The following is a 19,227-nucleotide window of genomic DNA, read 5'->3' on the forward strand; positions in this document are numbered from 1 at the left end:
AAAACTTGTCCAGAGGTGGGTTACAAACCCTGGATCACTGGAGTCTGAGACAAATGCGCTACCTATTGCGCTACATGGCTGCAAATTGATAGTGTTGATAAAAACCTTAAAGCACAGTGCCATTTTTCAAGCATTTTTGACAGTCATTTGATCCTTCAAACTCAGCTTCAAAACATCACACTCATTTCTTTTTTGATGCGATCAAAAACATTTGAGTAAGCCTTTTTTTTTTTTTTTTTCGTGAAAATTCTTTAGTTTAATATTGGAGGCTTCACATTTAACTGTTGATGCTTTAGGATATTTATGATCATAAGAAAGACATTAATGCTGTATCCTAATAAAATTTGTTATGATTTATAACTTAAATTTTCTTTTGATAGTCCAAATTATAATCTTTTTTCAGAAAATATGGTGAAGCCAAAACCAAGAAATAATTAAAATGTAAACTAAAAAATTATTACACTTTCATTTAGTACAAAATTGTACCAAATGAAATTGAGTACAAAATTGAAAATCAGACAACTTTTATACAAATTATTATAAAATATCAATTTTCTGATTTTACTCAAGTCAAATCAAAATTACTTGATTTTACTCAAGTAATACAAAATTACTTACATGGTTATTCATTTTTATATGCGCATTTATTCATTCTTATATGCAAGTCAACTACTTATAAAATTACCTTATATTGTTGTGAAATCTTAATATTAACATTAATGCATTTGTAATAATGCGGTCTACGTGAAGGTATTGGAAATGACGCCAACGTAATTACATGTATTTAAAGTTATTAATATAATATTTTGCGGTTCTGAATCTTAGATAAAAAAGATGATATTTGTAAATAATATATTCGCAGTCAAATGATAAAAAAACAACTATAAACAAAGGAGTGAATTCATTAATGTCATTGGGAAAGGTATAATAATTCCCCACAATATAAACAATATATAGGCTTTTATGTTTTTATATAGATATATTTAAAATATAAATTAGGTTGTAGCCACTGCTATTTATTCAAAAAAAGGTTACCGAGCCAGCGCATATGGTTGTAAAATGGAATTAAATTAAACTCTGTAGTATCCATAATATTTTTAAGTTTCCTGATTACCCCATCCGTATTTTGAGGCCTTTCTCCCTATTTGTAAGTATGCTTTAAAGAAGAAAAAAATTCTTCTATTGGATACAAGCTGTGGCTTGTATGCTGGCAGATACTTAATAGCTATGCCATAAGAGGCTAATGTTTGCCTAACAGAAAGACTCCAGTGGAATTTACAATTGTCCATAACTAGCACCGGCGCAAATCTGGAATTAATATCACTTTTCGATTATTTTCAATCACTGTGGAATTGTATAAAAAAACACTCTACAGTTCAATAATCCTGAAAAAATGTCCAGTCATGTGAAATTATCTGGACTTATTCTAGATCATTTATAAGTTCTAAAGATTAAAAATAAAAGCCACAATTGGGTCCCAACTAAAAAATTTTTTTGGAGTAGATAGAGTTATTTTTTTGTGAGAAACAAAGATTTAAGTTCCAAGAACCATTTATTAAAAAATATATACTGTTAAGCTTTTACTTGCCTTATGACTAAAAAGTAAAACGTACACTTTATAATCATTTTTGATGTAGTGTTATAACTTTCAACTATATAAACTGATAGACACACCTTACCGTAAGTTAATATTCACAATATTTTGAAGCCAACATCTTTTAGCGTGTGACATCACCTTTAGGCATTCAACAATTTATAATATCGGTTTAGGGCAAAAATAGCTTGATGTATTTAACACTCGTAAAGTTTTAATATTTCTTATGTATATTATTTTCTTTAAATTTTAATTTTCAAATAGAATATAGATATATAAAGATCATGGTTATATCTTGTTCTACATATAATTGCACTAAAAGATATACTAAAGGGGTTTCTTTTCAAATCGTTCTTTGCTAAGATCCTACATTATATTTCAAATTTAAATAGTAAATAATTTTAATATACCTATTAAATATTTTTTGTTGTTGGTAGCTTTCCGAAAGACTGAAATTAAGGAGAAAATGGATACAAGTTTTGCGGAGGGATGATTTTACTCCAAACAGTCTAAACTTTGTGGTAAACATTACACAAGTGACTGTTATGAAGGAAGTCCTTGGAGTTCACAAAAGAAACTAAGACCTGATGCAATTCTTTCTATATTTGATTTCCCAACACATTTAAGAAAAAGTACTTATCCTAGAAAACCATCAAAAAACAGACAAAGTATTATTTCAAATAATATCCCCAATAATTCAATACAGTAAGTCTAATGTAACTGATCCTTTTGCAATGGCATATATTGATTTAAAATTTTTAAGTTTACTTTTTGTGACATAATACCTATATATTTTTAGGAACAATAACACTAAAAATTATATCATTAAGGTCAACAATAATATCACCAATGATTCAGTACAGCAAGTCTAATGTAATTACTTTACAATGGCATACTTTACAATTAATTTTACAATGGCTATATTGATTTAAATGTTTAAGTTTACTTTTTGTGACATATAACAACTTTATATTTTTAAGAACTTTAATGTTGAAAATTGTCAAATCAATCCTAACATCAATGATAAACGGTATATTGGTGATTTTGATAAAAATGATATGGTAACACCAGAAAATAATAAAAAGTTTTTAAAATGAACCAAAAGTAAATTTTAAAAACTTTTTGCTGCTAAACAATAGACAACTAAAATGCTGTATCAATCCAAGCACTATCTAATAAAAAGGATTAAAGACTTACATTCATTCCTTCATCATTTTAAATCAAAAAGTATGAAGAAATATCAATTAAACTAATAGCATGATATAAATTTTTATTAAGAGTAGTTGTTAAGCATATTTATATTTGTGACTTTTTTATTTTATTTTTTTATTCAACTATTTTAAATATTTATTACTTGTTAATATTTGTTACTTATTTAAGTTATACCATTAGAATTATTTTATTTTAGTCAAGAAATATGGTTTCAATTTAGTAAATTAGATTAAAAATTTAATACATTAAACATTAGATAACAGTTAGGGAAAAATTTAGTTCATCATAATTACAGTAGGAATAGCGATGAGTTAATTATTGCATTTGCCGTAACAGTAATAATTGTTGTTATGATTTTAATGCTATTGTGATAATATGATATTGTAACTTTTTTTTTTCTGCATGCATATATACCATAACTAATAATATATTAATTTATTTAAACAGGAAACTATGTCTGAGTCTACAAAACAGTATTTTACAAGGAAAAGTTGAAAAGCATTACCCACCAGAATTACGAAGCTTTGCTTTAACATTAAATTTTTGTTCTGCTAAAGCATATAGTTATGTTAGGAAATTATTTAATAATGCACTTCCTTATCCACAAACTAAACAAAAATAGTATAAAAGTGTTGACCTCCTGGTTTTAGTAAAGAAGCTTTAATTACTCTTCATATCAATGTAAAAGTGGCTCAGAAAATTGGTCAACATGTTGTGTGTTTATTGGTGTTAGATGAGATTGATGGTTTAGGTGGTTGTGAAAAAGCTGATATTCTTAAATGTTGTCTACAGTTTATTTATGAAAGTGGTGCAGAAATTATATCACTTACATTTAATGGAACTGCTTCAAATATTAGTATGGCAAATTATTTAGGATCCAATGTCTATTGAAAACATGAAGACTTGGTTTCCTCATCCTATATTAAATCTTCCAATACACATTTTACTTGATCCTCAACACATGTTAAAGCTCATACAAAATGCACTACAAATTAGATCAGCAATTTATGCTATTAATGGAAATCCTAGAGTGGTCATACTTGCAGAAATTAGTAGATATACAGAATAGTGAAGGTCTGCACATTGATACAAAAATTAGAACTCTACACATTGACTGGGTACGGGATAAAATGAAAGTGAAAACTGCAGTTCAGACTTATATTTTAAGTGTGGCAAAAGCATTTTGTTCTTAAAATTTTAAAATTTTAAGAATAGTGAACCAACTGAAACTTTTGTTATTATTATTAATGATGCATTTGATATTTTAAATAGTCTGAATTTACTAGCAAAAAATTTGAAGTGTGGCATAAAAAATTGGAACAAAGAAAAAATATTTTTACGCATTGATCAAATAATTGAATATCTGAAAAGCCTTCGAATATCTGAAAAGAGAATTAACCTTTGAGTATCTGAAAAGATAATAAGCTATTAAATATCTGAAAAGAGAATTAGCCTGAAAAGAGAATTAGCCTTTAGATATCTGAAAAGAGAATTAATAGATGGACAATTTATGTACACAACAGGAAGAAAAATGGGTTTTCTAGACATGATAATTAGTCTGAACTCTTCGAAGTCAATTGATGAAAAAAAAGTTAGTAGCAATTAACCGATATTGAAATATGTTTTAGCATATAAATTGTCCCAAGACCATATTGAAGTTTTTTTTAGTGCTATTAGTAGTTGTGGTGGTCATAATAACCCATCACCTTGTCAATTTGAAAGTGCGTATAAACATCTTTTGATTCATTGTGAAATGACTGGTTCTCAAAATGCAAATTGCTTAGATCAAACACCAATATCAATATTAACTGTAAGTAGAAACCCTAAGTCTCAAATTATACAATCGGGAATAGATCGTTTAGATCCTAACTTAAAGGATAATAATGATATTTTTGAAAGTAAGTTTCAGTTAAATGATCATACATTTATAAGCATAGCTTCCATAACTTGAAACCCTATCCTTTTACGTTGTTGATGTTGTAAGCTATATTGCTAGGTTTGTAGTTCAGCAAGTTAAACAAGTTGTAATCCTTGTATTTGTGCCTTAACTTCAGATGAAAATACTTCTACACTTGTGACTTTGAAACCATATACCTTAAATCTAAAGACTGGCCTTATAAACACATCACACCTAGTGTTATTTATTTATGCAAGTTGGCTGAAACAGAATTTAGAATATTAGAGCAAACAGATCATTTAAATAAAAGGAACATAATAGAAATATTAGTGATTAAATGTTTGCATAATATGCACAAATCTGTTTTTAAATGTTTGCATGATCATATGTTCGATGAAGATCCTCAAGGTAACCATCTTTAGTCAAAATTATTATTGCTAAACATTTTAAGATACAATTGTACCACAAAGCTGACTCAATCAACAATTTACAACATAATAAATGTATATGAAGTGTATTAACAAAGCAAATTTTATTTTCAAATCAATAAAAAGTTGTTTTGTATATTAATGTATAATATAATTGTATTCACTGTTGCATAATACAATAAATAATACAAATGCATTATTTATTGGCATTTAGGAATGACATTTAATACTAAAATATTAACTAAAAATATCTGGTCTTCTGAAATGTGAATTAGATTGTTGGATGCATTATTTGGGTCATAATTATTAATTTATTTATCTTTTAAGTAAAAATTTGCCTTTTATCCACGCTTTATACTTTTTATTTACTTTTTGATTCCTTTTAATGATTCTCATAGTGTGTATTGAGGTACCCCATGGGTGGGGTACCTTTAAACAAATTTCTAATTTTATTAAATAGTCTCACAAGTTTAACCTGTTATATTTTGGTCATTTATAAATGTAACTTTGTAGGTATTAATTTATCCTAAGTTCAAACCAATAGCCTAAAAAAAAGATATTAAAAAAATTGTTACAATGCAAAAATCAAAAAGTCGTCAAGGTGCTCCGCTCTTTCCTACTAACTTTTAAGCTAAATTTTTTTTTTCTAAAATTAGTAATTATTTTTCTTAATGTTTATGAGAAATTTTCTAAATAAATAATTATAATAATGAAGCTTTTTTATCATATTTCTTTCATGATATTTTTTTATGCGTTTTTTTTTTTCTTTGGCTGAACATTTTTGATGGAAAAGGAGTCATTCCATGCCAACTGGACCAAGTTCCAACATGGACCCCTCAGATTTTGATGAAACTTAGTGGGTTTGTTAATATCAATAAGAAAAGCAATTCCTAAAAATCTCAGCATAAAATCTTTTGTGGTTCATAAGGTATGGTCAATTTGAAATTTCTGATTTTTCCAAAAATAAAAACATCAGTAGCAAAAACATGTTTTATAATTTGAAGCTCTATATTTTAAAAACAAAATTTCAGAAAACCTAGTTTTTTTTATTGTATACAACTCTAGACTTACTTTAATAAAACTTTGAAAAAATAATATGACATTGAATTTTCAAATGTCACATTTTTTCCATAATGGCTACCTAAAAAAGCTAAAAAATTGTTTGCAAATATAAAAAGTTGATTTTTGATAATTCTATATACAAAATCTGCAGTTTAAGAAGTGAATTAACTATTTATCTGCTTCCCTAAGAATGATAAAAGCTGCAAGGTATTTGAAACAAATGTATGGCATAATGGCAGAACCATGTAAAAAAGAAGGAAAATATATTAGTGACTAAGTAAAAAATCAAGTTCATGAATTTTACCAATCAGATGAATACTCTAGAATGTGTCAAGGTATAAAACAGTATGTCTCAATCCAAGTTGATGGTAAAAGACAACATTTTCAAAAAAGACTTCTATTAGTTAATATAAAAGAACTTTATTTAGAGTTCATTAAAATTTCTGTTGATGTCAAGATTAGGTTTTCAAAATTTTGTGAACTTAGACCAAAGTGGTGTACTCCTATTGGAGGTGCTTCAGGTCTCCATTCAATATGTGTTTGTGAGTATCACCAAAATGCAAAACTTTTAGCATTAAAAATACCAGATATTATAGATTATAAAGTACTCTTGACATTAGTTGCATGTGACTTAACAAATTGAGATTGCATGCTGCACAGTTGCGATAACTGCTCAGATACCAACACACTAAAAGAGCAACTTACTGCTTTATTTGATAAACACAGCTAGGAAGAAATCACCTTTAACCAGAGGCAAAAAGCCAACAAAAACATGGATGATTTTATTGAAAAAGTTTGTCAACAAATAGACCAATTAAGAGACCATCATTATACAGCCAAAAATCAATTTAATTCAAGATGCAGTACAAGGTTTCCATTGACACAACAGTCAAGCAACATTGCATCCTTTTGTTATTTAATATATATAAGAAAATATGAAAAAATGTAAAAGTGTTTGTATTATTCAGATCATTTGCAACATAATACAAACTCAGTTGTTTCATTTAAGAAGTAATAAAACATTTAAAAGAGTTGATGCCTTACTTTAACCACTGCATTTATTTTAGTGATGGTGCAGGTTCACAATATAAAAATAATAAAAACATCTAACTTATGTCACCATGAACTAGATCATAAAGTATCTGCAGAATGGCATTTTTTTGCCACATCACATGGAAAGAGTGCTTGTGATGGCGTTGGGGGCTCTGTCAAAAGACAGTAGCTAGGGCCAGTTTAAATCCAGGCTTGGTCGGGAAGTGGGAGCGATCGCTCTCGATTACTGACCACGGAAATAATATTTAGTTGCGAAAAACTGGCCAGGTTTTGTAGTCGTTTTGAGAACATTTAAGTTTATGTATGTCCGAAAAAAAAATTTTGTTTTATGGACATACATGGAAAAATATATAAACTTGAATGTTCTCAAAATTCTTGGTGCGGAAGAATAAAAAGAATATTTGCAAACACTTGCAAAAACCCCCCAAATCTATGAACAAACGAATTCTATTGGTTCGAAAAATATGCTGACTAAGCGAAATAAAGTTTTTGAGTTTTCTGTTGAATTGTTTTAAAAATTGTATTATTAGAAATTTGTTTTGTATATATATTTCTAGCAATAATTGTTAAAAGGATATCAAACAAACTATTACTTTAATACTATGGCTCATTCTCGGAGCCACATATGCAAAGCCGTAAATCTTTAAAACTAATATTATTTGTTTACAAAAATAAATGTTTTAAATATATTTTTTAAATTGTCAAAATTTTTGAATGTTTATTATGTATTATTAATTTTTATTAGTATATTCTTATTTTTCTTTAAAAAGTATATATTTTTTATGTAAATGTAATTTTGTGTATCTGTTTTTTATTCTAATTTAATCTTTTAAAGCAATTTTTACGATCTATTTTGTAAACAAAAGACTTTCAACAATAATTGCATTTTCAATGAAATTGTTAATAATCAACGAAGTTATTAAAACTAATTATAAAATTAACATAAAAGAAGTTTCTGGTAACTAAACATAAACATCCATACGAAGTTACTCGCCCTATATATATATATATATATATATATATATATATATATATATATATATATATATATATATATATATATATATATATATATCAATTTTTAAATTTACTTAAATGCTTTTTAAGTACAATTAAATTAAAACTTAAAATTGTTAACGTAAGTTGTTACATATAAATACAATTTAAAAGTATAGTTTTTTTTAATCAGTTTTTCGTAAAAATTTTCGTAAGTTTTTCGTAAAATTTTAATAATTTGTAAAATAAATAGTTGTTTTTTTACATGTTTCTATGTAATCAAGTTGCTCAAAATTTGACTTGAAAAAAAAGTGCTGTTACATTTAGACATAGTGTTGTTACTTTTCTTAAAGAAACGCTGCAATTTAACTAAATTTAACTTTTTTTGAGTAAGAAGTTATTTCCTTTTTCTAGGTTATTTTTTTACATAATTGTCTCTCATCAGTCCAATTAATCTTTTTGGCGCTTTTTTTTTGTTTTTTGAAATGTTCTCAAAATGACTAAAAAATCTGGCCAGCTTTTCGCAACTAAATGTTATTCCCGTGGTCAGTTATTGAGAGTGATCACTCCCGCTTCCCGACCAAGCCTGCAATCACTAACAGATCCTATCAATTCACCTGAAAAAATGTATGATTGGTGTAGACAAAATATTAAAGGAACACATTTTCAATACATTTCAAATGATGCAATTGTATTACATTGCATAAAGTTTAAATTAGAAGAATCATTAACTACTTTACAGATGAAACAGGTATCATTTGAAAATATGTATACTAATGTAAATGTTTTTAAAATGCATCATACGGTTCCACTTGCTTCTCTTTCACCAGGAATTAATATACCATGTGTTTATGATGCAAAATGGTTTTTAGGCAATATAGTGGAAATATCTGAAGAAAATCGAGATGTTCTTATCAAGTTCATGAAGCAGTCTATTTTGATAAACACTTTTACTTGGCCACATAAAGAAGATATTTGCTGGGTTCCAATAACGCACATTTTATGCAAAATTTCATCTTTAAAAGTTCAATCAGCAACTGGTAGATGCTATGAGCAATTAGCTCAAGCTAATGCTATTAGCTTAAGAAAAAACTGAAATATTACATTTGTACAATGCCATAAGTAACATAATTAAATAGCAACGTAGCAAAATTATTATAAATTTGATTTACTTGTTCATAGTTTTTTAGCAAAAATTTATTTGAAAGATTCAATGCTTATATTGATTGTTCATTAGATAATAATATTTTTTATTACATAATCAACTTGTGCATTGTATTGACAAGTCAAATAACTTATATAAGTTATTATACTAACTTGGTATAAGTTGTAATCTAAATTTGAACATGATAATCAAATAAGTCAAATTAATGGGGAGGGGTGGAATAAAGAGTGTATTGGAAAAATATTACAAAATTTATAGTCATGGTATTAAATATTAGGTAAATTAGACTAGAAAGTCTTTTTTTTTCAATTTAATCTAATAGGCTACTTATAAGTTTTATAAGTAGTCTTTTTACCATCTGACATTTAAAACTAAATTTTACAGTTTATATGTGTATGATTAGTGGTTTGTTTGGGCATTAAAGCACTTCATACATCAGACATAAAACCAGACACACCATGTAATGAGAAGTGTCCAATTACAAATTTTTTCAAAGTTCAAAAAAATGAACATGGTTCAAAAAAAGTAAATGGTTGGGAGAGGGGGGAGGGGGCAGGTAAGAGCTAGGGCTATTTAAAAACTGAGTTTAATTCAAGCCTAATTAAAGACTTATTTTTAGTACTTCTTATGAAATACTTTTAGATTTGTACATACTTTGAATTAGAATATATAATACAAACTAAAGTACAACAATAACTTTATTTTTATTGTTTCTATTGCATTTCGGGCAATTTTCATTGTTCTGATTTTGTAACTTCCCCATGAAAAACCAATATTTTCTTTCTGAAATCACTGTAATAAAGTCTATTAAATTAGAAGAAAAAAAAAATATTATTAAAACCAGTGTTGATCCTTGGTTACCAGTGATTTGAAGTGGATGCACATTTTCCTAAGTTTTAGCCACAGCCATTTTTAGAAGTCTATAGTTTTTTACTGATTTGTATCTAATCAGTAAATTTTTAAAAATTTGGAAGCCTACCATATATAGAAACTAAAAAAATATGTCTTTTCACTTCTTAAACTGCAGATTTTGTATATTGAATTATCAAAAATCAACTTTTTATATTTGCAAACAATATTTTAGCTTTTTTAGGTAGCCATTATGGAAAAAATGTGACATTTGAAAATTCAATGTCATATTTTTTTTTCAAAGTTTTATTAAAGTAAGTCTAGAGTTGTATACAATAAAAAAAACTAGAAGGTTTTCTGAAATTTTGTTTTTAAAATATAGAGCTTCAAATTATAAAACATGTTTTTGCTACTGATGTTTTTATTTTTGGAAAAATCAGAAATTTCAAATTGACCATACCTTATGAACCACAAAAGATTTTATGCTGAAATTTTCAGGAACTGCTTTTCTCATTGATATTAACAAACCCACTAAGTTTCATCAAAATCTGAGAGGGTTCATGTTGAAATCCTAAAATTTTGATCCATTTGGCATGGAATGACCCAAAGTTAAATTAACAAAAATTAAATTTTCTTCGTTTTTTCTCAACTTCTTAAATTTGTAAATAGCACTAATATCAAATTTAATCGCCATTCAAACTTCATAAGTGGTTTTTATAAAGTTAACTACCTCTCTTATTTTACTGCTTAAACAATATCTTTAGACTTGTTTAAATATTAAAAAATGATAAAAAGCAGCTAGACTAGAGTGGTCGAGCTTGCATTAAATGGCTTTACACCAGGGATGTGGAGTCCCAAAAAGGACTCCGGATTTGAAAGTCACAAAAAGATTACTTTATCCTAGTTTTTGGTATCCAGGAGCTCTAAAAATATAAATAAGTTTATGGACTACTAATATGAAAAAAAATTAAGACTTTTAGGTTAGAGGAACAATGGTTTTTTGAGCCCGGAGTCCTTAGGTATAATGGCGGCAAGAACAATAAGTTTCAAGTCATTAAATCTCATGAATTTTTTTTATTATAGCAGATAATAAGTCAACAAACAAGTTTAGAGCTTACATGGCACACCATTTTACATACATGGCACACCATTTTACGCCTTAAAACAAGGCTTGATATGCCTTAAGTTACAGTTATTATTTCATATATAGTAGATTTCTCGCAGCTGCTTTTTAAATCGAAGCATAAACAAAAATATCTAGTTAACACATGATTTTTTGTTGCTAAGTGATTGAAGTTTGATAAATTATGAAATTCAATGCGCTAATTAGCTAATCTTAGTCATTTAATTTGAGGAAACATAATAAAATAAAAACATTTTATTAATCTCAAAAAAATACGCAACTTTATTTTTTATTGCTTTAACTAATTTTGCAATATTTTAAACATTTTTTTAAAAGCTTATGAAATATTATTTTGTGTGCAGATTTTTATTTTGCAATCATGCAACAAAATAATATCAACAAAATTGTGGTCAATAATGCTCAAAAACACAAAACAATATACAACAAAACAATATTTTAGCATTTATGGGATTATGATGCCTAAGGGAAGAAACTTTCAAGTTAAAATATGAAATACTCATTAAATGTTTAAAACACTTACAAATATTTTTAATCATCATTTACAAAAAGCTAGTAGTCACAAAATTAAAATAATAGTATTTACTCTTATTAAACGCTTATGCCTTGTATTCAAATAGTTATTGTCTATATATAAAAAAAAACTCTTTGAATACAGAACAAAAGAATTTAATAAACATTAATGAACAAGCTAAAATAAAGGGAAAATTAGCTAATTTCCTACTGCATTTGAAACTGAAACATTTTTTCCTATTTTTAATAAAAATGCAAAAGAAAAACAACAAATAATAAATAAATTTTGGGCGCCCATACTGCTGCTGGGTACCAGCATGATTATGTAATGATCATTTTCAAAATTGATTGGAATGAAAAACTCAAATATGCAATTAGGGGTAAGTTTTAGTTTATTAAATAAAATTTATTAAAAATATTATTATAAATTAAATTGATCAAAAAAATTAAAATCATAAGAAAACTTACTAATGAAAAATATTTTGAGCCTTTTGATGAAGTTGAAAGCTTTGAAACCTAAAAAAAAGAAAGAAAAATATACAAAATTTATTGAGTTAATAAGAGATTTGACCTTTTTTAAAAATAAAATCTATAAAATTTTGAAAGACATTTAGGACTAAAAAAGTTTATATTAAACATCCTTATCAATTTTTTTAATGATTTAAAACAACAAGTTAAATAAACTTTGACTCATGGCTAAACAAAAGCAAAAAAAAATTAAAAAGCAGTATTACTTTGGAGAAGAGTAACATAGATCAATTTTTTTTTATTTTTCCCTAACCAATAATTAATTGATCAAATTAATAAACTATAGGTTTGGGAGAAGAAGAAAAAAATTATACACATTAGTAACCAACAACCATAACAAATAATCATTTGAGTAAAAAACTTATTTAAATAAATCATAAAAAAGAAGTGTTAATGATTTTCAAATAAATCAAAAAATGTTTTAGTCTTAAGGATGCTAGGTGTGGTGCTCACATTTTGGCAGCTCTTAGCTGCTTATTTGAAAGTAGGTTTTTTTTTTTAATACACAAACAAAAAAAGTTTTGTAGTGCAAGTTGAGTTTTTATTTTCTAACAGATGCAAAAATGTGCATTTTTTAATAAATACTTGGGTTTATTTAAGCTTTATTGTAACATTATTGTACTATGCTCATTTGATATAGTAGAGTCATCATCCAAATTTGTTTTCTATTTTTATATATAAATGTTAATTCACCTCTCTAAGGCCATGAAGGCCACTGCAGTCAAGGAGGCTATTCTTATTTGCGGTTACAGCCCTCTATCAACTCTGAAACACAAACGAATAAGGCTGCTGTGCGGAGAAACAAGTTGAGCGCGGTACTACCAGGGACATGGTGAGGATCAAACTCTGAACTTCTTGCTTATGAAACGAGCTCTCTACCACTACACCACTACCACACTTAAACAATCCAAACAGTTTTGCAAAGTTTTATATATTTATTTTCATATTTTTCGGTTTTCATTAACTATTCATTTATTTTTTATAATCTATTTATTATCAATTTTTTATTTTTTTATTATGTGGTAATAGACTAGTAACAGAACACTCCACACTCAATCAAGAAATTCGAGGATCCATCTAGAAATATCTAGATAGATTTGAACATCTCTAGATGCACATAATTAAAAAATTATAACATTTTGCGTATAAAACAAATACTTATAATACTTCCCAGAGAGCACTGACATCCATAGAACATCTTATAGACGCCACATGTCCATAAAACATTCTTAAGATGACCAACAAACACTTCATGCCCACTGAGTTAGACATAAACTGATAAAAATGTATTTTTCACTGAAATGTTTTTATTCTGTGTAAATACTTATAAAAGTTTTTTATTTAAACTTTTTCAGTATATTAAGTAATTATTTTAAAATAAACTTTAACATTTTTACGATAAGAAAGTTTAATTTAAAACTTCCAATAAAGGACCCTCAAAAGAGCTTTTCACAATAAATACCATAACTTCCGACCCGACCCCTCAATCTAATGAATGTCTAAATGTTGTGCACGCAAGACAAATGTTTTAAATCCAACTCAAGGAGTGGGCTTGCTTCCTTCTGCCAAAACAGAAGGAAGCAAGTCTACTTTTAGCCGAAAATTTAAAGCATTTTCTTTTTAAATTTGAAAAGCATATTCTTTACAATATAGAATATGCTTAAGTGCAGAGTTACAGAGTCCGAAAAGGACTCCAGCTCTATATCTTCATTTTTTCCTGGTCTCTGGTTTTCAGAAGCTTTAAACATTGACTGACTTACAATCTGCTATAATAAAAAGTTTATAAGATTTATTAACTTGGAACTTATTAAACTATAAAAAAGTAACCTTTTTATGACTTTTAAATCATTTCAATTCATAAGAGTCCTTTTTAGGACTCTAAATGAAGTATATGAAGCAGGACTTTATAGATTTGAAATCTAACATATTATTCTAAATAATAGTAGTACAATTTAAAATTTTCATACAAAGTTTCACTGTGATACTAATGATAAAAGGAATCAAGTCCATTTACTATTGACAAATACTTCTGAAAAGACAGTACGTTTTTTCATTTTTATAATTTTTAAAATTTCTCATACTTTTTCTAAAGTTAAAGAGTTTATAACCTTTTTCTTAATTGATAAAGTTAATGAAACACTATTTTAAAGCCAAAACTATCCAAATAATAGTTCTGAAAAAAATGAGACTTTTTATAAGTTAGAAAAAAATTGTAAGGTTATAAGTTCACATAATAATAATTTTTGCATAATTAGAGATGTCTCTAAGGCCATTGATTGAAATATAATGAACTGATCCTAAATATATTCTTATATGGATAAATAATATAAAATTTTGAATATGCAAAACTATGCAATGAAAATTTAAAAAAATAAGTTCTAATTAATATACTTTCATAGGAAAAACAATCGAAAACATTTTTTTTGCCAGATTGTTGTTAAAGATAACAAATACTTTGTCATTTAACAATACTAAATATAGCACTAAAGCAATATAAAGATTGCAATAAACAAAACCTAAAAAAATCTTAATAAATTTTTATCATTATTTTTAAATTTGTTTAAATATTTTTTAAAAATTGGATTACACTTACAACTATACAAATTGATTTAAAATTAAATACAAAACAAAAATTTCATAATGCTATAATTTAATAATAAGCACCTATAAAACTTGGTAAATAGTCTACAGTGATACCAAATACTGAATCTCTTATGAGTTAAACACACTTGAAATAAATTATTAAGTCTGTAGATTGCATTAAAAGCACAAACATTTAAGAGAATTTAACATGTGATTAAAATGGCAAATATGAACTTAAATACTATAACTTATTTTACTAGGATACACTTATTTTTCTGTTTTTATTAAAGTTTTTTAACATAAACATCTTTTTTGATAATCCCTTGAATATAAATGTAGCATATGTTGGTTTTGATTGTCTCATAATGGTCCCTTCAAACATTTCTAAATTAAAATATTTCTATTTAATATAACGATTTTAAAGAAATTTAAAATAGTAACTGTTTTAATTTTTATTTTAAAAAATAGAAAAATTAGAAAAATTTAATATTAAAAAAAGTAAATTATTGTAAAAAAATAATATACCTAAATATTTTACTGTTTTTGTTTTCTTATTTTTAGGGCTCTAGTTATTTTCCACTACCAAAATTGATACAAGTCAAAGAAAGTAGATAAGAATATAACGAAAATAAAAATATTTTTTAATATATAATTTTTTCGTGACTTTTTTCAGTCAGTATATTGAGGAAATACTTTATAATTTGCACAAGAAACATGGACAATTTTTAAATTTATTTTTTAAATGTTTTTGTTAAACTTTATTGTTTTTATTAATGCACAGAAAGTGAGAAAACTAATTGCTATTTATTTGTAAAAAAAAAAAATTTTTAACAAGTTTTTCTTGTAAAAAAATTAAAAGTCATTAATAATAAAATTTAAATATAAAATATTAGGTTGTTTTCAATAATCCCATTGAATTAGTCTGCACTTTTGTAGGATTATCCAAATGGTGCATTTAAACCCAATAGTTTATTTCCTGATGAACTATTGTTATTGACGATGCTCCAAAAGCTTGCGGGCTAGTGCATTGTTAATTTTTACTGAACTTTTTTAAATTGTTAAAATTTACTGAACTTTTTTAATGAAATGTTTAGGAGCCTAATTAAAACTTTTTTTCAAGTTTTTAAATACATTTTTTTCAACAGAGCAATTGTTATGTTCATTATCTCTAATAATTTGTATTAACATTGGAAATTAGGCAATATAAATAAACAATTTCAGACATGCATCAAATGCGGTAAATACATTTATTAAAGAAATCATGCTATTCTTTAAATTTATTCCATCATTACAAAATTTATTAATAATATAACTTACAAAACATAATCTTTTTATTTTATTTTCCTATTCTATAAGTATTGAGAAAAAAATGTCAAATATAGCAAAATCATTTTTAAAAGCGAAAAGACATACAAAACGAATAAATGTAAGAAAAAAAATTAACAAAATTTCTCATAGTTCTAGGGTAACATAGTAGTTTCTTAATTAAATGGACTGATAAAAATCGTGAATAAATTGCATATCAAAACTTTCAATTGTTGCTAAAACATTATAAAATATAATGAGATAATGTTTTTTTTCAACAACGACCCTAAAAAAAAAGAATATAAAAGTTGTATAGAAATTTTATTTTAAAAAATTTTTCTTGTTTACTTTTTTAATTATCAAATTTTCTAGTTTACGCTTATATACTATATTATATAGTTTATTATAGTCTTTTCTAATTTATAGTTATTTTTTTTAATTATTAAATTTTCTAGTTTAAACTTGATATTTCATTAAAATTTTGTTTCTTTTTTTTAGGATTGTTATTTTTTTCTTAGTAGATAAGTATAATTTTTTGATGCGATTGATTGAAACACTTTATAAGTTAAAAGATAAGAACTGCCGTAGTCAGTTTTTAAAAAAAAATGACTTTAAACGTGGACGAGCAAGGCGTGCATTTGCACGCGCTTTCCGGGAAGGCTTGCAATAGCATAATTAAAATCCATTCTCTGCAGAGATTTGTTGAGAAACATAACATTTATTTAAACTATCCACATAAGAAATGTGCATGTTTCATGGCTGAACAATTTCTAGCAACAGAATGACAGACAATTTGACAAGAAAGTTTTTATTAAAAATATTATCTACTATAGCCTATATTAATATATATTTGTTATTTTTGCCTACTTTATTTCATACAGCTTTTTCAGAAGAAAAAAAAGATGAACAATTAAAAAAAAGCTTGTAACCCAAACCCTTAGTATATGTAGCAGCACTCTTAAAATACAATTTTTTTTTAGTAGTTAGATGTATGTACTGAAGCCCCCACCAGCTGGTTATTTTAGTTTGACTCAAGCATTGCAGACATTTATTGTTGAAAAATGATTAACTATGACAGCATATAAATGTTAAATTTAGCACATCAACAATTTGTGAAAATCAGGTCAAATATTATTATTTTAAAAGTATTTTTTAATGAAACATCAAATAAGAGTATTTTCCTTTTATTTTCAGGTTATCTTTTAGTATAAATATGAATCAGCATACAATATTGTTATGATAATTTTTTATATATCACCATAAACCTTTACTAATTTTAGTTACACTTTTTTATAACAATAAAAACTTAAGCCAAAATTCTTTGTAAAAATTTAATTAAAGCTAACAGTTTTAGGGTGCAGCAACACATTACTTAAGAGAAAATCTTGTGTAGCTATAGTATTTGTGCTTTATACACAATTTAACACTAATACAACAATTGTAGACTTCAAAACATTAACCAATACTCTCGTATAACATGACGTAAGTCGTTATTAAATTACTATACTTTGATCTGATTCCTACTAGTAACAAGACGTTATGCAAATGAAAATTTTAGTCAAAATGTAAAGCTATGAAACATAAACATTAAGAATACCTGAACAGCTGCTTTTCCAAGTCTTGATAAATCAGAAAATTTAATATGGCCAAACATTCTAAGTTCTAGAGACAACTTTCCCGATAAATGAATTTAAAAATTTGTATTTGAAAAAAAATAAAAAATTATCATAAGCTGAAATAAGGTAAGGTAGGTAATATTCAATTGCTCATTCGCGGTTCATCGACCTTCCTTTGGATGTTTAAACCTCCTCCAAACGTAACAAACGTTAAGTTGTGTATGAGCGTAATATTTTAACTCAGCTCGACAACTATACTCAAAAAACATAACTATTTGTGTGACACGCTGAATGCGAAAATAGATCAAATGCTTTATACAAATATGTTTCAAAAAAGATGTTTTTTTTTTAATGTTAAAAAGTATAGTTACAAAATGCTAAATATGATAGTTGAGAACCAAGACCCATTTTCTGAGAAAACTAGGCAAAAGTGTTGTTGGCTCAAAAGTGATATCCTTTAATCACCCGCAAGTTTTGATATAGTAAGCTTACAGGGTAGAAGGAAGCCTCTAAATTTTTTTAGCTTCGTAGCTTTGTAGCCAGCTACAAAATAACTACAAATCTATAGCTTGTTGATAGTTACATATTAAAATTTTTTAGTCAGCGATGTTATTCCGATATGACGTTAGCTACAATAGCCAGTGGTTCTTTAGCTTATTAAGCTAGCTGTCTTCGTTGCCAAATCGCTATCTCTATTATAGTCGATTTCCCACCGGGGGTAGTACTTCAAAAAATAAAGAATTAAAAAAACTGAGGAAAACCCTCCCGTATCTAAAATTTATAAGCTGAAATCACAAATTTTTTTTTTCACATTTGGGGCCTACTTTAAATACGTTCATCTCGAAACATAAAAGGTTTCCGCAAGGTATTTTAAAGTTTTTGTAAAAGGGTATCCCATAGTAACTTTAATGGTTCAAAAAAATTGGAAAGGTATTGCTTACGAAAATACTTATGAGTCATAAAACTGTCAAAAATTGTTTTAACAAGCGTTCAAAAATCAGATATTATGAGAAACAGGAAAGGTCACACGATTGAATGTATATTATTATAATTAATACTGTTATTAAACTTATTATTATTACTATTACTCAATGATACCATTCTTTTAATGCAAAAAAATACTTATGGTGTAATATTGCATTGCTTGTTATATATAAAAAAAACGCAGACAAAATACTGAAGACATTATTTTTCTTTATATTTATATGTAGTTGTTTGAGTCAGTGGCGTAGATAAGATTTTTAAATGCTTTAGAAATGACATTTTTAAGAATTATGCAAAAACC

At 26.4% G+C, this 19,227-nt stretch overlaps 1 protein-coding gene across 1 annotated transcript in view; it reads right to left on the minus strand.

Moving 5' to 3' along the window:
- The window catches only part of LOC100211033 (cytochrome c1, heme protein, mitochondrial), a 39,503-nt gene extending 21,334 nt beyond the window's left edge, over window positions 1–18,169 (minus strand). The window contains exons 1-2 of the mRNA XM_065819938.1: window positions 17,924–18,169; window positions 12,379–12,426 (exon numbers count right to left, since the gene is read on the minus strand). Of these exons, the coding sequence (XP_065676010.1) occupies window positions 12,379–12,426; window positions 17,924–17,980 (105 nt within the window). The 5' untranslated portion in view covers window positions 17,981–18,169. The remainder of the gene's footprint in view (window positions 1–12,378; window positions 12,427–17,923) is intronic.
- Between the last annotated feature and the right edge of the window lie 1,058 nt (window positions 18,170–19,227).

This window comes from Hydra vulgaris, chromosome 15 (assembly GCF_038396675.1).
Source record: "Hydra vulgaris chromosome 15, alternate assembly HydraT2T_AEP".
In the NCBI taxonomy this organism is placed as follows: domain Eukaryota; kingdom Metazoa; phylum Cnidaria; class Hydrozoa; order Anthoathecata; family Hydridae; genus Hydra; species Hydra vulgaris.